This window comes from Chiroxiphia lanceolata, chromosome Z (assembly GCF_009829145.1).
Source record: "Chiroxiphia lanceolata isolate bChiLan1 chromosome Z, bChiLan1.pri, whole genome shotgun sequence".
Taxonomy (NCBI): domain Eukaryota; kingdom Metazoa; phylum Chordata; class Aves; order Passeriformes; family Pipridae; genus Chiroxiphia; species Chiroxiphia lanceolata.
In genome coordinates, this window is record NC_045671.1 from 38,980,284 (window position 1) to 39,000,711 (window position 20,428).

The 20,428-nt window shown below is 41.8% G+C and overlaps 1 protein-coding gene across 6 annotated transcripts in view; it reads left to right on the top strand.

Annotated features, from left to right (window-relative positions):
• The first annotated feature begins 16,099 nt into the window (after positions 1 to 16,099).
• The window catches only part of ATG10 (autophagy related 10), a 76,010-nt gene continuing 71,681 nt past the window's right edge, over positions 16,100 to 20,428 (top strand). For 5 of the 6 annotated variants that reach the window (XM_032675448.1, XM_032675451.1, XM_032675450.1 and 2 more), the window contains exons 1-2: positions 16,100 to 16,499; positions 18,273 to 18,398. In XM_032675448.1, coding sequence (XP_032531339.1) covers positions 16,413 to 16,499; positions 18,273 to 18,398 — 213 coding nt within the window. In that variant the 5' untranslated portion in view covers positions 16,100 to 16,412. The remainder of the gene's footprint in view (positions 16,500 to 18,272; positions 18,399 to 20,428) is intronic. The other variant, XM_032675453.1, reaches the window with a different exon arrangement.

The following is a 20,428-nucleotide window of genomic DNA, read 5'->3' on the forward strand; positions in this document are numbered from 1 at the left end:
TAGCCTTTAAGTGCACACCTTTTTCTCATTTAGTATTTCTGTTATCAGCGCTGTTTAAATAATATCTTTAATTTTTTGAATATTTTGAATGTTTTGATTTTTGATTCAGTGTTTAATAATGCCATGCATTTAACTCTTCTTACAACAAAGACCCAATTATATGTATGACATGTTATATATATAATTTATATGTTTACATAACATTATGTAAACATATATTACATATATATATATATAATATTAACTATTATATATAAAAGCATGTCCTGCAGGGTTTGTTTCATGCATGTTTAGTAATAAGGCACATGTAGGGAAGGTGTTGCATGAGAGTAAAGACAAATCTGGTGCAGCAGAAGGGTTTTTCTAAATCTAACCAGAACTATAATCAGTTCCATATTTTACACAAAGATTACTTTTATTTTCACTGCCTTCTAAGTGCATCTTGTGCGTTATTTCTAATCCAGAAGCAGCATTTACTACTTGCAAAGAGATTGGTGTGATATCTGGGCAGAATGGTAAAAATTAAAGTCCATCAACATGAGGAATCTTCGCAGGATCCTTCAACTTCTTCCAGTGAAGTTGGTGACAAAGTCCCAGAGATCCCATGGGTACAGGATCAATTTTCTAAAAATACTGTGGTAGTACAAATAATCAGAAAGATTAATAATAGCAAAAGGGGAGAAGAGTAAACAATTTGGAAAACATGGCCAATGCGGATGAAATTCATGTTTTTCTGAAGTTTTTGTGGTAACTTTTTGTTCTTTTCCACTGCAGTTGATAACCATCTCTGTGATGTTCTGTGCAGAAGTAATTTCACATTGGTGTTGATGCCAGTTTTAACCCGAGAACACCTTGCCTGAAGTTGGAATCTGGTCTGTGATGTCTGTCGTGTTTTTACATGTTTAGCAGCAGAGTGCTAATGAAGGCATGATATGGGGGGGTGTGCTGATTTTATATTTAGCTAAAACATGTATAATGCTTAGGCTTGGAAATGAAGGTGCTAAAAACTAGATTAATGAGGTCTGGATAAACAGCTAAACAGTTCCTAATTGATTAAACTATAATAAATACTCAATGTGTACTTTGCTTTTGTCTGAAAAAAATTGCATTGTGTTGTCCAATTATTAGAGAAATTTCTTAGCCTAGAAGGAACAATTGCTGAATTTTTTTCTCCTAATTTACAGTTATTATTTTTTGAATTATTTTAGATATTGCACCACTTTATTTATTGGTACAGTGGCTACCAATCTTCTTGTTATGAGTCATGGCAGAGTACTTAAGCTACCCCTGCAGACAAAATCTTAAGTCTTTCCTTCTTGTGGCAGAATTTACAATTTTAGGAAATTACTTAAATAATGTGCCAAATGCCCATTTAGTATTCTTTAGTATATACAACAAGAAAACATAAACACCTGAAATGTGTATTTAACAGTGGCTCTCTAAAATGTGGCTATGAAAACTGAGTGAATATGAAGATATGAAACTGAAGTCTGTATTTATGTCCCACTAATGATGTCGATCTGAAATGCAGAGTAGAGGAGGCCAGTAGTATCTGCACAAGCCTGTATCTGATAGTCCTTATGTAAGGTTAACCTTTTTCATTAAATGTGCCTCAGAATTAAAAGCATTTGGGCTGATGATGAGAAAGATTAAATCTGCCATCGAAGAGCTGAGTTTGATCAGACAAGGATAGGGAGCTCGGCTAACAAACAAGTTTAATATTGTGGTGTTAGTACAAAAATGCTCCAGCAGTTTCCGATGCCCAGATACTGTTTCACGTCTTTTATGTTTAATGTTTTTTGGGGAAATGGTTAAAGTGAGTGTTACACTGTTAAGTCTTGGTATCAGTATTTTTGGCTGTAACATCATCAGGCTTGCACAGATCTTTGAAAATATTCTGTAAATGTGCTTTTGTACACTGGAATGATGTGAGCCTGGGAGCCTGCAGCCAGTGTTAGAGCAGCAAGTTACTCAGCTGTGCAGTTGTATTCCCTCTAAAGGAATTAACTGAGCAGGGAGTAATGACCATTGGCTGGCTTCTGGGAGCCGAGGGGGAAGAAGTGAAACCAGAGCAGAGCTAATTCCTGCTGTTTTTTAAAAGAGGGTGTGAGAAAGAGAATGTTTGGGCAACCTTTTTCTTCTGTCTGAAGAAAGGTAGAAGAGGGAAAAAAGTGTAAATCAGTTCCTTTAAGATTTTTTTTTAAGGGAATAGTTAGATGCTCTTGTCCTTTTCATAGAAGGAAAAGTCCTCTTGGTGTGTTAGGAAGTTTCTTCTTGCATGGAAAGGAGGACAGAAATAAGATAGTGGCTCCTGAGGGACCCAGGTTCCACCTCTGCAACAAGCCCATATTTTTCTTGTGCCAGCACCAGAAAAGCAACTTCCTGATGTTGGATCCTGAAGCTAAAGTCTTTGGGTTACAGAAATGATGAGAAGATAGTGAGCAGTTCAGAGAGGTTGGGAAGGACAAAACTGCTCCCAAAGTGACAATGGAAATGCTCCCCCCACCTCTGGGACAGAGCCCAGGTCCTGGCACCACCCTCTCCCCTGGGCTCATCCCAAAGCTCTGGGGCAAAGGAGCTGCTGCAGTTCATTCCCAGAATGGTTTTAATTTACCCAACATCTTCATTCCTGTTCCCATGGAGAAGATTTTGAGCCAGCCTCTGTCCACGGTGACAAACATTTTCACCTGTAGCTGTCCTTGGTGTTTCTGAGGAAAACTGAAGTCCTGGGCACACCAAATTGGATATCTCTGGTTTTCTTCTGTGCAAACATCATAGGGTGGTACTGTCCCAGAAGTTCCTCTGACAAAGTGGGGTGCTTTCCTAAAAAGAAAATTAGTAATCCTGTTTTCCAAGCAGGGTTTAAATTCAGAACAGTAAATAAGGCTATCAGCAATGCATTAGAGACTGATTAAAAAGCATAAAAAATACAGAGCTGCTCATTAAAAGAATTTCGTCTAGTCTGTGCCCCAAAAACGTGAGCAAGAACCATACCATTGAATCACTGATTACCACACCAGAATTTGTAAGGTGGACAAATTGAAGCTAAATCCTGTGTTCTGAGACTTTTGAGTACTTGGCTTTGCAAGTACAATAATATTTGGATGTATTCTTTTATTTACAGTGTGTATAAAATACTGGTAGTGTTGCTGATACCAATGTTGCTCTTCAGCAGGCCCCTTTGCTAGAGGGAAGGTCACCTAAAATTCTGGAAAATGCCCACTTTATGGAAACAAAGAAATAATAAACATAAAAATACCCAAAGAAACAAGCCTATGTATTTTAATCCCTCAGCAGTCTTTCTAAAATACTAAAGGACACTTCTCCTTAATGGGGGCAACATAACCAAAATCTGAGTGAAGGTTCCAGAGAAAAGTTCAACCAAAAATAAAAACAAAAAGAATTTTCAACCTATTTTCAAAACAGTGTAATTCAGGGTCTTAATTTTATGCATGTATATACACATACACTTTAAAAAAAAACCTCCTTAAAAACATATCTGGAAATGAGAAAGGATGTAAAATTTTAGGAGGATTCATTTATTACACAGAAACTAAAAAGATCAGAGGAGAAAAACTGCATAAAAACATGTTTATCTCAAAGACCAAATTCTTACCTTACCTGGAAAGTAGCTATTGCAACCTTTTAATGCAAGATCAGTATAAATACAAAGGCAGAAATAATGCAAAGGTTATGAGGCTGTTTTTGCTTTGCATGGTGGGTTTTGGGAAGACAGGTGCGGTGGTTTTGTATTTGATTGAAAACTGCAGCTTGTTTTAATTTTTTAAGCATGTTTTAATTGGATTGAGAATGTTATACCTGACTCCTCATCGATAAAGTTTTAAATAATTAATTTCAACTGTAAGTGAAACTGATTGATACTAAAAGTGATTTTAGTGCAGAGGAGTAACTTCATGTGACTAGAACACTTCAAATTCCAAGCAAAATTATGACCCTGAAATGGGAAAACCACAATGGATGATAAAATATGTTTGTTAGCATCATAAATGTAAATGGTGAACAATGAAGGTGTTCTCCAATGAGAGTAAAACTCAGGGGAAATGAATATAAATAAAGCCCCAAACAAGCTATGATTCGTACTAACTTGTCCTGCACACACCTTCCAGAAATATTGTATGTGCTGTGATCAAAACAATCACCCACAGTTTCCACATGATACCATCACTTCATGGCTGGCGTTTTGTGCCATAGCTCATGGATATAAACTTTGAAGAATATTAACAATATCCCATCTAATGACCCTGTGTTTTCTGCACTCTCTGCCTCAGCATGTCTGCTCGATGAGACACTCCCTCCTTACTAACAAACTTCTCTCATTGAGAAGGTGTGTGAGGCTTTTCCTCCTACTGCTGAACATATGTAGGACAGAAAATTCCATTTGTGGGGTTCCTTTTAAGCATGGATTTCTCTGAGTGAAATCTGTCTGAGCAAGAATACTTCATTGTTTCCACTACTTTATAAAGCCACAGGGCAAATGATGTCTACAACACCTGATAAGGTTTGACCAGCTATAACTATAGATGCTGTAGACTCCTCTTTAAAAGACTGCTTACAAATAGAAGGGGACAAAGGGACCCACACTTGCAGGATGGATAGATGCTTCAGAGGTGGCCAAGTGCCAGCAGAGTCATGAAGTTTATGTTAAGCACTGCACTGTAACCACATGCCCTGGGATGAATTACTGAGCTTCTTAAATGGTCATGCTAATATTTTTACTTATGAGTTCTTACCTGTAGAGGTATGGTCTCATAATTATGGTAATTACAAGGCTTATGAGTCTCATGACTCAAATCACCTTGCTCCCTCAAGACATTCTCAAAATTGCTATCTGTCTGATTCCCACACACTGAAAAGGTAATTTCAGAGTAAGTTTCCACAATGAAAAAACAATCTGAATAGTCAGAGGAAAGAAACACTCAGCTTTGATATTCAAACCCCTACCCACTCCTTTTTAAGCTTTTCAAACCCCTTCCGTGAGCAGGGACACCATAGCTCCTGCAAGCAGGGTCTAGTGAGGAGCACATTGGTGTAGGCTGTTACCAAGCAAGAACTATGCTCTGAGGTTATTAACTGTTGCCCAAGTGTATATCAGACAAGAGATGGTAAGGAGGAAATATCGCCACTCTTGGTGTTTCTAACAGCACTGGTCGCAGTACTGAGAGCTGCACCAAGGGCTGCACTGGCAGTGTGATCACATTAAGGTTGTTGAATATTTCTTGATTTTGATTTTTTCCTTTAAAATTGTAGAATTGTGAAATTCCACACTGGCATTGAGTGGAAAGGACATTAAAGGTCATCAAAGCTCATCTTGTTCCACCCCCTGCCATGGGCAGGGACACTTTCCACTGTACCAGGTTGCTCCAAGCCCTGTCCAACCTGGGCTTGGATACTTCCAGGGATGGTGCAGCCACAGCTTCTCTGGGCAACATGTGCCAGGGCTTCACTGCCCTTACAGCCAGGAATTTCTTCCCAATATCCCATCTAACCCTGCCCTCTGGCAGTTTGAAGCCATTCCCTGTGTCCTGTCACTCCAGGCCCTTGTCCAAAGTCCCTCTCCACCCTTCTTGTTGGTCCTAATATTAAACTGGTCCAGAATGATCCCTTGAGGAAAACCACTGGTTACTGGTTTCCACTTGGATGCTGAATGGTTTCCTGTAACTCTTTTGACACAGCCATCCTTATCCATATAACAGTCCCTCCTTCAAACCTGTGTCTCTCCAGTTCAGTGGAAAGCCTGAGTCTACATAGAGCTAAGTAGTTTGGCTATAAAGACAGAAATTATTTAGAATGCAAAAGAAATCTTCTATCCTACGGGGAATAGCTGGGTGCTTAATTTTGAAAGTTCAGAATTGCCTTATGGCTAAATATGTGCATGTGTGAAATCTGAAATTTGTGGAGATGGTGGCTGTTAGCCCCCAAGTACATAAGAGAAAAACAGGAGAAAATGTAAAAGAGGAACATTAGAAATGCATCCTCTTTCACAGTGTACCAAAGAGTTATTTAAAAAAAATAATATTGTCTTTTGAAAGAATATTGGGTAAATTTTGTATCTAAATTAAATTATTAAGGATATATGAATTCTGCTTTAAGAGCCTAATTGCTGCCTCATTGGAAGTAACATGGAGGGGCAGCCAGTGAGGAGAGAGTATGCTATAAATAGAAACCCCAACAAGACGGCTGCTACTGGAATGTTCACGATACTGTGGAATCCAAACAAGGAGACAAAGTTCAGGAAATGAAATGTAGGGTATTATGACTTCCACACTCCTAATGTTGTATCTCATTTATGTCTGACTACATCACTCGCAGAACAGTTATGGTTGATTTGATTTGTGTCAATGTGAGATTTATAAATATCACCCCTTTAGCCTATTCTGGATTGAGTTGTAGATACTCCGTTTTATGAAGTACTAAATGTTCTCTGAAAAGGAACACTGGTTACAGAAGTAAGATTGGATCCTTAGGAGCTGCCAGGGGAATTGAGGGCAAAGTGGGTTAGTCTGGACATTTTATCTCTAATAAATCCAAATATGGTAAATCTTCCGGTGCTTTTCTATTATATAATTCTTTAAAAAAGTCTCACAATTATAATAAACTCATATTGGCTCCAGTAAGCCTTTATCTCATCACATAACCAATCTAATCACATAACCAAAGCATTAGGGATCTAAATCTGGACTTACCTTGTTAATGTTGTATTCACTGATTTGGTGAATATAGTTAAAGGATTGGGCCCTTAAAACACTATCTTACAGCTTCCTATTTCCAGTCAAACTGCAACATCCCACATCTTGTTTCAGATACAAATATTGTGGCACCTGGGGTCTTGGTTTAGTGATGAACACAGTGGTGCTGAGTTAGTGGTTGGACTCAAAGATCTTAGAGGATTTTCCAACTTTAGAGATTACATGAAAAAAGAAATCATGATGAAAATGAACGTTGCTTGCTAGGAAAACCCTCCCTAAGCTCAATTAAATGTGCTTCTTTTTACTTACTTATTATCACGTCTCAAAAACCTTCAGTTCCAGTGGTCTGATTATCTCATCATCCTGCCTTCGCTTCCCTTTTCCTCTGAACAATACTGTACGTTTTCATAATAATTATACTTTGATTTTCTGTGCACCCATGCTTTCACTTGAGAGTCTGAAAGGGCCTTAAGTGCTATTGAACTGATCTTCAAAACACCTATTCCATTATCCTCCTCATCCTCATTCCACAGGTAGGTGACAACAGTAGTAAGTAGCCAGTGACCTGCCAAAGGTAACAGAGAGAGTAGAGGCAGAGGTGGAAGTAGATGTGAGCTGGAAATGGGTGGCACTGCCCTCACCGTTAGCCCCCACTCATCCTCCAGTTGATAAAACAGGATAGAGCAGCTGTTTCTCAACTTCTGGATACTGGGAACGAGCTGTCATCTGCCAAAGTGCTATCCAGTGCTTTCAGCCACCTCTGTGTGTAGACATTCTCCTGAAAAAAGTAAGATAATTTACCAGACAGACAATAGTTGTCAGTGTTGCTGAAAGCACACATGGATATGTTTTTTTGCATGAACAAAATACATCTATCCATAAAGCCATGCTGTTTGACTGTGAGCAGGTAAGGGGACAGGAGAAGTTACCAATTGCCGGGATAAAGGGGATTAAGCAGAAAGTGACCTGGATTTGTGTAAACCTGCTGGAGGGCAGACAAAGAAACAGGGCTGGGAAAGCACGCTCCAGATCTGCTGCTGCTGGGTGGGTCTCTTTTGTATTGGTCCTTGGGGGCACATTCCACTATTGTTACCCTCAGAATAACCACCTCTCTGGCCTCTACAAATCACATACAAATGTATACATTGTACATAAGGGACCCACCGTTTAAATTTACATCTTATTTTGGCTTTGTTTCTCAAATTTGGCTGTTCCTGTGAAAATTCCTAGAAAGAGAAATCTGTCTCCTAAGTGTGATTTAGTTTGAGTCCTGGGTTTGTCATTCTTCAGGTGTTGCAGCCCCACCATTGCTCCGGATAATGCGGAGTAATTACTGGACTAAATTAATTCTGACGTGCCTTCCCTGACTCCAGCATTTACACCAGAGGTAAGTTTGGCCCCTGGATTCCATTGTTATGTTAAGGAGTTAAGGAGCTGTCAATGCCATGCACAGATTAGGGGAGCTCACACTGATGAGCTGCTGAAGCTAAAGTGTGCTATTTCACAGTGTTATTAAATAAATCATTCAAATTTCAGTGACAAATTGTTCTCATTCTCTAGTCTTCCTGACTGCCTTTGATTCTTGCCGTATTATTTACCTGGTGAAAATGCTGCACAATGATTGGAGCTGGGGACTGGAAGTGGTTTGGATAACCCCTACCCTTTCTATGCCTGAAATGTTCCAGTGTGGTGTAACTGTGTTGTAGGTAAGTACTTTGGTGAACCAAGTGGAGTAACAGCCCCTTGTGCTAGGGTGAATTTGGTCAAGTGGGTCACTGGATTTGGGAGTGGTAGGCTAGAAATAAGAAATTCCAAGGTGAGTATTAGGGGAGAAAAAGTACTGAGACTGCAAAAAACCCTCTAATGCAAAAGAATGAAAAAGAGTCCTTGGCCTTGTCAAAATAAGGATGAGTGTCATACATAAACTTACATGATTTAGCAGAGAATTTGGTGAAGCCTAATATAGAGGTGACATTTTAGCTCATGTTCACCTGCCCATTTTAAACAGCAGGTCCTTCCTATGGTTTAAAGGAAACTCTTATCATTAACAAATGGGACAAAGAAGTGTGTTAAAAATGTTAAGTTTGAGGCCATGATCTTATGTTGGTGAGGAGAATAAAACACAGGGCTTTTGCATTAGGAACACTGGAGAGCAATAAAATGTTAAAAGTTCTTCAGGGAGGAGAGACCTGAAGGAGAACTGAGTATCCCGTGTTTTAGGTTACCGTGTTTCTGCACCCATTTAGCTCACATTTTAAAAAGTGGTTTTGAAGTGGCCACAGAGAGACCATTACCAGGCTATGCACCTTTACTTCAGAGATACTTAACAGCAATTTTTTTCTAAGTAAACCTGTAGGTTTCTTACAGAAGCCCCTCTAATCTGCTGTTCATAAACTCACACTAGTGTTACAGGCATACATTCTGATAGCACAAAGCAGTTTACTTTCGGTGTTGTAGGTCCAGGTCTGTAGCCCAGTGGGTGTTTTTTAGGGTACACAAGCCCAGAGCCATATCATAACCTCCCCTAGCCCCAACAGCCCCCTCAGACCCACCCGCCCCCCATGATAACCCCACCTATAGCCTCCCCAGACCCCACAAATCCATGATAACAGCCCTATAGCCCTTGGAACCCTCCAGAGCACCCTCCAATTAATAACCCCCCTATAACCACCCAGACCACTCCTGAGCCCCCTCAGATGCCCCCAAATCCATGATAATTTCCCATTATCCCCTACAGCCCCCGATAAGCCCACCAAAGCCTCCTATAATCTCCTGTACCCCCATAATCTATGATAACACCCCAGAGGTCCCCCAGACTTCCCTGTACTCCCTGAGCCCCCTGAAAGTCTATGATAACCCCTATAGACCTCCTAGACCCCTTAAACCCTCATAGCCCCTCTATAACCCCCCCACAAACCCTCCCAGATCCCCTTAAATCCATAGCCCCCAGTACCCTCGAAGTCCCCTATAGCCCCCTCCAGATCCCTGCAAACCCTTTCCAAATCAACAAGACCCCAGAGCCCTCCCAGAACTCCCCCGTGCACCCCATCCCCCCTCAGACACCCCCATAACCTCCTTAGAGCCCCCACCAGACCCCCCCACAGCTCCCCAATCTTTAATAACACCCCAGAACGCCCCCCAAACCCCTCTGTGCCCCTCAGTCCCTCTCAGACCCCCCAAACTCGTGATAACCTCCCTATAGCCCCCCCAAACTCCCCATAACCCCCTCCAGATCCACCCAAATCCATGATACCCACCCTTGCAGTTGCCACAGACACACCTAATACCCTCCCAGATTCCCCTAAACCCATGATAACCTCTCCCACAGCTTTCACCCAGCTGACACTAGGAGTTATTTTCACAGCTCTGGCGTGTCTTCAGCATGCCAAAAGCAGGCTGCAGTTATGCTGCTCTACTGCCAGGTATGGAACTGGTATTTCCTCTTGGGACCTAAGCAGTTAGAGTAAGATCTCATGGTCTTCAATAAGAGAAATTAGTTGTTACTCAAATGACAGGGAGTGATTACACTCCATGTGTAACGTATGTACTCGGAAGGTTTGACTATGAGCTTAAGCACTAGGTCTCACTACTTTGATGTCACATGCAACAGGGAAAACAGGGTTTACAAAGGAAAGTGAAACCAAATCTTACCTCCTGGAAAGACACCTATGATGGTCCCCAGAAATCCTGAGACCAAACACACAGATTCCATCCATCCCTAGTGTGCAGGATGCTGTGTGCACACAGTGCTGTGGCAGCAATAACATGTGTTAAGTCAAACTTGCTGGGACACAACCTGCACTACATATACTATAAATAAAAACTATTAAAAAAACTATACATTAATACTTTTTAACAGGCACGCCTCTCGTGGTGGTGTTGGCTATGTGTCAAGTGTTCAGAAGGGGATCCAATGCAGGAAGAGTGTTTGGTATGGATTGGAGAACAGCCCTGAAGGGATTATTTCAATTGGTGTGTGTTAGACCGACCATGAAGGGAAGTTTGTCCATTCTTTAGCAGCTTCATGTCGGTCAGATATTTACTCCAAATTTACAGGATCTGAGTAGGTGTCAGACTTGTGTTATGACTTCTACTAGATTCATTAAAAACCAGTGTTTGTTTAGTGTTTTATGCATTTTGGTGGAATTCAAATTCTCATTACTATTCATTCGTTCAAAAGTATTTGCCTTGTAATGAGGAATTCACCTACAATTTTGGCAGTAATAATCAGTAACATTAAGTGTTGTCTGCTAGGGCTTATGTTACTTCTTGCTTGGCTTCTGGATGGTTTCTGTGGTCGAATTACTTCATTTTACAACAACAACAACATCAATCTGTCATTTTCATCCAAAAATTCCCTCTCATTCTTCAATTGGATCAGTCTCCTCAAGTAGCAGAATTCTGCAGACGAGTAATTTACCATGGATCTTAGCATCAGGCTTTATTTATGTTATTTCAGTAAAATTAATCCTAGTTCTGATCTACTTACAAAAGTATTTCACACACTGATTGGTTTCTGACTTATCTGGTTTTAGCAAACTGGACAGTGGTAGTGTAGGTTTGCTGGTTTAATAAGGGTTTGCTGTGCTGGTTTAGTAAAACAAGAGAGAAAGATAAGAACTCATTTATTACAATCATATGTATTTACTACAGAGTCTGTCTGAAGTTGAGTTTCATATGTATTGGGCTAATAGGAGACAAAAAAATTAAGGAAAACAAGAAAGGAACATGAATTAACAGTAACAGAAAGAGAATACAAAACAGATGAAAAAATGATCCAAATTCTGAAAGAATTATTAAACTTTTATATAAAAAGAAATAAGTAGGGAAAACTGCTAAAAACAGAAGGTGGCAACAACTGCTGCATAGTGGCAGTACTTCCTTCAGTGCTGGTTGGAAGTGTTTGCTGCTGGAGTGAAAAACCCTCATGAAAAATGAATGCTGTTTGTGTACTTCTCAGTTTATTTCCTTTTGAACTTTCAGCACAGTCACAGGGCTCAAGAGCATGAACAGTTGAAGGCACAGACCATGTATCAACAAAATTCAGCTCCATTCACTGGCTGAGCAGTCACCACAGCCTTCAACAGGTTACTGGATTCCTCCTTTTCTGTCAGCAAAAGGAAAAATAACACTCTCTGTGTACTTCATAGGAGCATGGTGGTATTACAGTGATTACAGTAAAATAGGGTTTGTTAACAATTTGGAAAGAGTAACTCTCCACTCACTAAGTTCTGTCAGGGCTTAGAATTTCAGCTCTCTGAACAAACAAAGCAGGAGAATGCACAGTATTTTACTTTTAACTCTTATTACGTATTAGTACGGCAAATGAAGGAACTTTGTGTTACAGCACAAGTGAATGGGTTTGGACATGCTGTCCAACAGCCTCACAAGGGGTTTTCATCAGCATTTTGCTTTGGTTACCCCATTTTTTCTGATTTGGCCTGTCTGGCAATATTCTTTTATCACAAACTTTTGCAACCTAGGTACTGGCAGGAACAGATTATTGTATCTTTTTGTCTAGCAACAGCACTCAGCATCAGAAATTAAGAGTAATCAAAGAACAAAATGTAAGAAACAGCATTAGGATTACTGTGAATGGCTGAAAAGAGGAGCCACATTGAGGGGGATTCATGGAATTGGATGTATATTGTGTTAATTCTGTCACTTCAAGAGCTGTAATGTCACCATTTTCCTTTGGAGAGTAGAGTGCTGTCTGAACTGCCTGACTGATCAATGGGCTTGGAATGAAGCTGTGTTTCCTGGGACGAAAGAGCAGGATGAAGAGATGAAAAAGACCTTGCAGAGATCATTCAGTCTGGCTGATAAAGGATTATTCTCCATGATCTTTATTTAGTCCAGTTCTAAAATTCCCAGTTGTAGTGGGAATGTTGATATTTTTTGGTCTGTGTTTGGCCCCAGCCACCTGTAGTAGTTTATATTCTCCCTGCCAAGTTCAGTGATAAAACAGTGAATTTGTCCTTGGAGGGAGAACTTCTGTATAAACCATTTTAATTGGTGTTCTACTATTGGTTCATTGTCTGCCAAGGGCATTTGAAAGAGAAATCGAAGAGGAAGGGAGGAAGGCTCGACCCCCAACTCAATTAGAAAAGACCCCTAAAGCATACTGCGCGTGCGTCGGGGGATTTCTGAAGTTCTCACGCATGTGCTGAAGGGATGAACTTACATAACCAAGAGGGTGGGATTGGGAACCTCTGGCGGGGCGGTACTGGCCACACCTTCCCGGGCAGAGGCCCTCAGTGGATTGTATAAAAGCAGACAGGTTTTCCGTGTGTGGTGGGCTTGCTCTACACGAAGGATCAAGTTGCCTTTAGCGAGGACGCCTGCTATCGTGGGAGCCTGCTAACCCTCCAGAAAACGCAGCTGCTGCAGAGGATTTTATAGTATCTGGAGCAGGTAAGATCATCCCGTAAATGGCACCTAAGTGAGTAGGGTGTTGCACCTCCTCTTTGGTTTTCTCTTTCTCCCAGGTGCCAGTTTATTTCAACCACTTCTTTGTAATAAATATCTGTTTTATTGAGCTTTCAACGGTGTCTTGGTTTGCAAGCTTCAGTATGTTCCAAACCCTCCCTAATACACCAGTCAACAAAGTTCCTATGACAAATATAGTTTATCCTCAAAAATTATAATTTTTCTAACATTTGACAAAATTTTTATAGTTGTATCAATGATTTTGGTCATTCATCACCATCAATCAATGACGATATATAAAAAAATATATATTCTAAATGCATATTAATATGTTTAGAAGAAAACAAAATGGTCTGATAACCTTTTATGCATTTAAGTACATAAACATCTAATAGTGACAAGAGGACCAGGCCTTTTTATGCTTTTATATGGCAAAGATGAAACAGAAACCTGAGGCATTTATTCAGGTAAAAGGAGGAAGAGAAAGGGGAGAACCCCCCATTTTTGGACTTCTTATCTAGTAATTTTAGAACCACAGCAAATGCATTTCCCTTGATAAAGAGGCACTCACTGCAACCAACTGCAGTGCCCTGGCAACGGTACTGGAGATGACCAAGCTGATACCAGGTGCTACAAGAACATACCGTGAATCCCACAGCCTGATTTTTTTCAGCCATGGCAACTCCTTTGCTGACTCTGATGCAACACCAGGGCATCATGAGTGGCCCATCAGCCACTTTTTATATGAACTGTGGCTCAAACCCAACAATTCTTCCCTAAGAAAATCCAGAGAGACAGTAACAAAGCTAAAATTAGACATCAGGAGCTGTAGCTTCCAAGGCAATGCACATTATGTGACGTTTTTTCAATACCACAGGTATTTTCTGCTAGCAAAAAAATGGCTTAGAGACTACACTCCACAATGCAGAAATTCTCCCTCAAAACTCAGGGCTGGGTGACAACATGGTGTTTTACTCACCAAATTTCAAAACACCAACATTTAAAATAAACGGTGAAGAATGAGACCGATAATTAATTCTGGTGATTAAAAAATAGCTACAGCATCACACCCTGTAGTTATAATGGCATCACTCAATCTAGGCAGCTGCTTTTAAAGATGATATATGCAGTCAAAATACTAACTATGGGGGCACATCATGCCATTAATAATTCTCCAGAATAACTTAACGAAGCAAAACTCAGTTTATTTATACCTTATGTTAAAAACTGCAAACTTAGATAGAACATTTAATTGATTTGGAGTAGTGAAAATCATCTTTAAATATGAATTAAGGTACATATTTGAAAGACTTGGATGCTAACAGGAATTTTAAGAACAAAGAGAAATGGTATATTTCAGGAATATTCCAGAAAAAAACCTACCAAAACTTGGTCCCTCATGAGCTCTCCACACCCAGTAAATCACAAGGAAATTAGGAAAGGCAGAGTTGGAGAATGTCACATCACAACCCACCACTTGCATATGGAGGCTCTCCCTCAGCAGTGTGGTCTCCACACTGATGGGGTAGCTCCAGTATACTGTTAACAGTCATGAAACCATTTAAAATGGCAGTTTAGAACTAAATAGGTCAAACAGACACTTTACATCTATCCCAACATAGTGTACCCTGCACCCACTGCAGTTTGGAAAGCTTAGTCGTACCAGACAAGACTTTACCAGTGAAAAATGTAGTTTAATAGACTCATAAATTTAAAAATAATTCTCCCAGCATTTGTGTAGCAAACCAACTTTGGCACACCTGCCAAACTCTCAGAGCTACAGGCAGTTACTGAGACAATGATCTGGGTAGTGGAAGGAACACTAAAATACTATTGGGCATCTTCTGGAAACAGCTGAGGAAGGAGCATGAGGTGACACAGAGCATGAGGTGACACAATGCTCAGGTGACCACATGGCCATTTTAACTTCCCACTTCCCCCTCCTCAAAAAGTAAGATTTATATGTTTATCCTACGGGGAGAGGAAGGTAACTAAGCCTGTGAAAGTGATCAATGTTTAGATGAACACTGGCATTGCTGAGCTCCTGGAAGAATAACAGCCTGGGCTGAGCTGAGCTGGGCTCACATTTTTGGGGGGTGGGAGGAGGCTGACAGCAGAGCTGGGCGACAGGGAGGGCTTTTCCAGGGGCTGTCTGGGAACCTGTCCCTCGCAGTGCCTCACACTGGGAACAACTGGGCTGGGGCAGGCAGGACCCTCACCCTGCTTATGACCTTCATCCCCCTCAGCTCCTGACACCCCCTCATCTCTGCATTCCCCCTCATCCGTTCAGTCTCCTTATCCCTTGTAGCTCCCTCATTCCCACAGACCTCATAATCCCTCATATCCAGCTTATCCCCCTCATCCCCACTGCCTTCTTGTACCTCCCCAGCCCCAGACTCCCCTCATCCTCTGCAGCCCCTCAAAGTCCCTGAGCTGCTCATCCCCTTGATTCCCCACATCCCCCTCAGGTCCTTCATCCTCCTCACTCCTGCATCCCCTTCGGTCCCCTCATCCCCCTCATGATCTTCACACCCTGCCACCCCTCCTCATGCCTCTCAGCCTCACAACCCCCTCATCCCTTTAGTCTCCTAATCCCTCGTAGCTCCCTCAGTCCCACAGCCCCCTCATCCCTCGCCACTCCCTCAGGTTTCTCATCCCCCTCAACCCCAGATCCCCCTCATTCCCACATCCCCCTTATCCCCTTCAGTCCCCTCATCCCCCGCCGCCCCCTCAGGTCCTGCAGCCCCTCATCCCCCCCGCCCCTTCATCCTCCTCATCCCTCATTCCCCTCTACCCCTCTTTCCCCCTTATCCCAGTAAAACCTACCAGCCCTTCCATCGCCCGGAGCCCCCCATCCCCCCATTCCCGATTTCCCATCCCCCACATCCCTGCTCTGCGCACGCGCGGCCTCCTTCCTCCCCCTTCCCCCTGCCGCGGGGACGCGCATGCGCGCGGGACGGGACAGGACCAGCGGGAGAAGGAGGAGGAGGAAAAGAGAAGGAAAAGGGGAAAGAGGAGGAGGAGCGCACGGTATGCAGGGGCGGTGAAGCGCGGGTCGTCCCTCCCGCTCCAGCCACCTCCCTCTGCCTCTCCCACTCTGCCCCACCCCGTCCGCGGGGCCGCGAGGGTCGTCCCGGGACCGGGAAGGCCGAGGAGAAGGAGGAAGAGCCTGTCCGGTGCTGGCCTGGCCCCCAGCGGCTGGCGAGGCCCGTGTCCGAGTGGGACGGACGCACTCGGGTCTGCCCGTGGGTCTTTCACAGAATCCCAGGATATTTGATGTTAGAAGGAACCTCTGGAGATCATCCAGTCCAACCCCAGCCCAGGCAGGGTCATCTGGAGCAGGTGACACAGGGACGTGTCCAGGTGGGTCTGAGATATCTTCAGACAAGGGAGGCTCCACACGCACCCTGGGCAGCTGTTCCAGGCACTGCCACCTCCATGGAAAGAAGTTCTACCTCATGTTAAGGGGGAACTTGTTGTGTTTGAGTTTATGGCCTTTGCTGCTCTCCCTGGGCATCACTGAACAGAGTCTGGGATCATCTTGAGACATCCCTTGGGGATATTGGTGTGGATTGATGGGATCCCCTCTAAGTCTTATTCTCTCCAGACTAACCAGGCCCAGCTCCTGCAATCTGTGTTCATCAGGGAAATGTTTCAGACCCCTCATCATCTCTGTGGCCTCTTCTGGACCCTCTCCAGTATCTCCTTGTCTTTCCTGAACAGTTCTTTTGGGATGGTCTGAGAAAGGGTGGTGTGCTGTGCTATACAAGTCTGTTACACAGGTATGCTGGTGTATAGGAGGGACAGTGGAATCCTGAGGTGCGTCAGGAAGAGTGTGGCCAGCAGATCAGAGAGGGGATCCTACCCCTCTTCTCAGCCATAGCGGGGCCACGTCTAGAACAATGTGTCTAGTTCCTCAGGACAAGAAAGACCAGGAGCTGCTGGAGAGGGTCCAGCAGAGGCCACAGAGACGATGAGGGGTCTGAAGCATCTGTGGATGCTCTGTTCCTGCAAGTATCCAAGGCCAGGTTGGACAGGGCTTGGAGCAGTCTGGGATAGTGGAAGGTGTCCCTGCCCATGGCAGTGGGTGGGAGTGGATGAGCTTTAAAATCCCTCCCAGTCCAAACCATTCTGTCATTCCATGATTTGTATGTGATGCTGCAGTTCTAGCTCTATTTATGCTGCATCCTTATTGAAATGGAGAAGGAGGAAAGTAAAAATGAGAAGGAGGAAAGTTTTCTGAGAAAGTGTTTATCTTTAAGATGTTTTGAGGGATCCATTTGAAGGGTAGGGAAGGGTTTGAAGCCACGCTTTTGGAACAGCGGGAGCTGTACTACTGGTATGACCTGGAACGGCTTCAGCTGGACTCTGATGGCCATCATATACTAGAGTTGTTAAATTGTTGTTTCTCCAAGGAGAAGGTATTAGGCCTATGGAAGTAGCCCAGAGGTAGATTCAGGTTCCTGGTTGCCTCCTGAACTGCGCTGCTAAGGAAATATATGTTAAAACTGCAGCTCTAGGCTCCCCAGTAGAGGAAAGACACCACCATACTGGACCCTGAAGCTGATTACGAGTGTGTGACATACAAGGCAAGGTTGGGAGAGGTGAGACTCTTCAGCTGGGAGGAGAGAATGATCAGTGAGATCTTATAAATGTCTGTGAATACATGGTGGGAGGGAATAAAGATGATGGAGCCAGACTTTTTTTCAGTACCACGGAGCAGCAGCACAAGATGCAATGAGCACAAACTGATAAATGTTTTTGGTCAAACAAAAGAAAAAAGATTTACTGCTACGGTAATGGAGCACTGGAACAGGTTTCCTAGAGAGGCTGTGACATCTCTATCCTTGGGAGATAATCAAAAGCCAAACAGAAATGATCCTGAGGAAACTGCTGTAGTTGACACTGCTGTAAGCAGGGGGAATGGACTAGGCAACCTCCAAAGGTCTCTTCCCCCCTCAGCTGTTCTGCATAGCCATGATTCCTTAATGTGCTTGAAGAAATGTGTCTTTGTTTTACTTAAAGCAGTACATTTTCTTTGCCTGTGCCTTGTTATTTTATTGTTCAGTTGCTATAAATTGAAATTTTTTAGTTTTTTTTTTGTCTGCCAGTGCTAACATTCAGTTTGCTCTGCAGATACCCTGTAGCATGGCAGGTGAAGAAGATTTCTTTTTGGAAGAAAAAAGATTCAAGCAGCACTGTGAAGAATTTGTTAAGCATTCACAGCAGATAGGAGATGGCTGGGAGTGGAGAACTAGCAAGGTAAAACAATCATGGTGTTAACTTTTAGGTACACTTGATAGCCTTTTTGAGCTGTTGACAACCACCACAAGCTGGAACATCCTTTAGCAACATGTGAAATAATTGACATTTTTTTGCACAGCAGGTCCAAGACTAAAATAGTGCATAGATGGTTGACATGAGGGTTTAGGCCAGTGCATATATTGAGTAGGGCTGTAGGTCTCTGAGTCCTGTCCAGGATATAAAAGTCCATTTTCAACTTTGGACAGAACTAGACAATGAATGTGGTATCACTGTGGAATTCAAACCTTCCTACTCTGGGCAACTGCCTGTGGTTTTATATCCAAGGTTCACTTCAGTCCTTTAAGCTGAATTAGCACATAGTCTTTGTTCTAGATCTGTGGCTTAGTATTTTTGTAAAAATACCTGTCAGTTGCATGCAGCAACCAGAAGAATCTGTCAGTGTCAATGTTCAATTCTCATTATTTGCTGCTTCCCCATAATTTGCAAACCTCTCCAATAATAATTACATATTGTTTCTAGGTCATTAATCAAAATTTTAAATAGCAGAGGGCTAAGAGTAGTCCCACAGGATCCCATTAGAATCACTTCTTTTATGATGATTTCTCCATTTTTAAAGTTACATTTGAGATCTTTGAATTAATAATTTTTTTATCCTTTAGTATGTCTCAGATCAGTGTGGGATTATTTTATTTTTTTTAATTTCCACTCATGGAATCAACAGATATCTTTGGGAATTCTGAGTATGTAGTTTTCCAACTTCTATGTTTATGAATCAAACATGTATTTTTAAATTATCCTGACAAATTCTGTTTTCTTTAAAAAATTGCATTTACTGTATGTATCTCTTTATTTACTGAATTCTGTATGACTTCTGTTATTTTTGCTTGGGATGAGGTCAAACTAATGTGAATAGTTACAGAAATAGGTGAATTATTACATGAATTAGCCACTATATAATATGTATTATAGTGTATAAAGGTGTACTGATAGAGTATATAAAGATGTATTGATACATGCTGAGTTTTTCCAGCGTCTAGGTTTGTCTGTGTATTCTATTGCAGAAAAATTACTGCTCTACCTTTTTAAATTTATTTTGAAGTTTAATGGCTTTAGTGGTTTCCCATGCTTTCATGAATTCTGGGGAGAAAAATCATGCTTTTTCCAATGTGTACGATCATTTCTACATAAGTAACTGTACATTAACAGCTGTAACCCTTGCATCACAGATGATCAGAGTTTCAGTAGGAAGCAAGATTTTGGACTTAGGTTTATTCTGTTTAGGAGTTTTTAAAAAAGTGCAAATATTAACCAAGTGTTACAATACACCTTTTCTTACAGAAAACCATTTGAAACTTCAGATTTTAGTCCAGGGCTATATTTGTGAGGATTTATTCAACAAAGAAAGATGCTCTGAGACTCTTGGGGGTTTAGTACATGGGTCAGAGTCTGAACTTTCTGTGAAATAAGAAGCTTTGCTGGAAGTAGCAGAATGAGATAGATTTTTGTTCTCATATAAAAAAAATACTAAGAGGATTTGGGTTTGGTTTTTTTTTTTTTTTTTAATGGGCCAAGTTGATGACTCTGTGATTTCTGTGTGTGATAAAAACCTGGCCATGGAGACTATCCATCTACGGTATGTAGCCTGGGAAGAAAGCTTTTCCTGAACAAGATGTCTCATTGTCTTTTTGCCCCCCCCCCCCCCCCCTTTTTTTTTTTACGGATGTATGTATTGTGGGCAGTTTGGGACACTCTTAATTTTGCTGATGTAATGCACTTGGATCCCATTCCTCATTCCATGCTCCATGAATAGACTCATTGATAACAGTAAGACCACACAAGTAAACCAGGCTAACAGAACTGTGTTCCTGTGTTCCCGTGTTTTATGTGGAGATTAAATTTAGGTGATGAAATACTCATTGTTTGTGTGGAGCTGGCTCTTGTGGCATAAGCTCACATGGCCCAAGCAGAACCCTATATTTATAGCTGTAAGTGAAATGTTCTAAATGATGTTATTTTTATAATCTGAA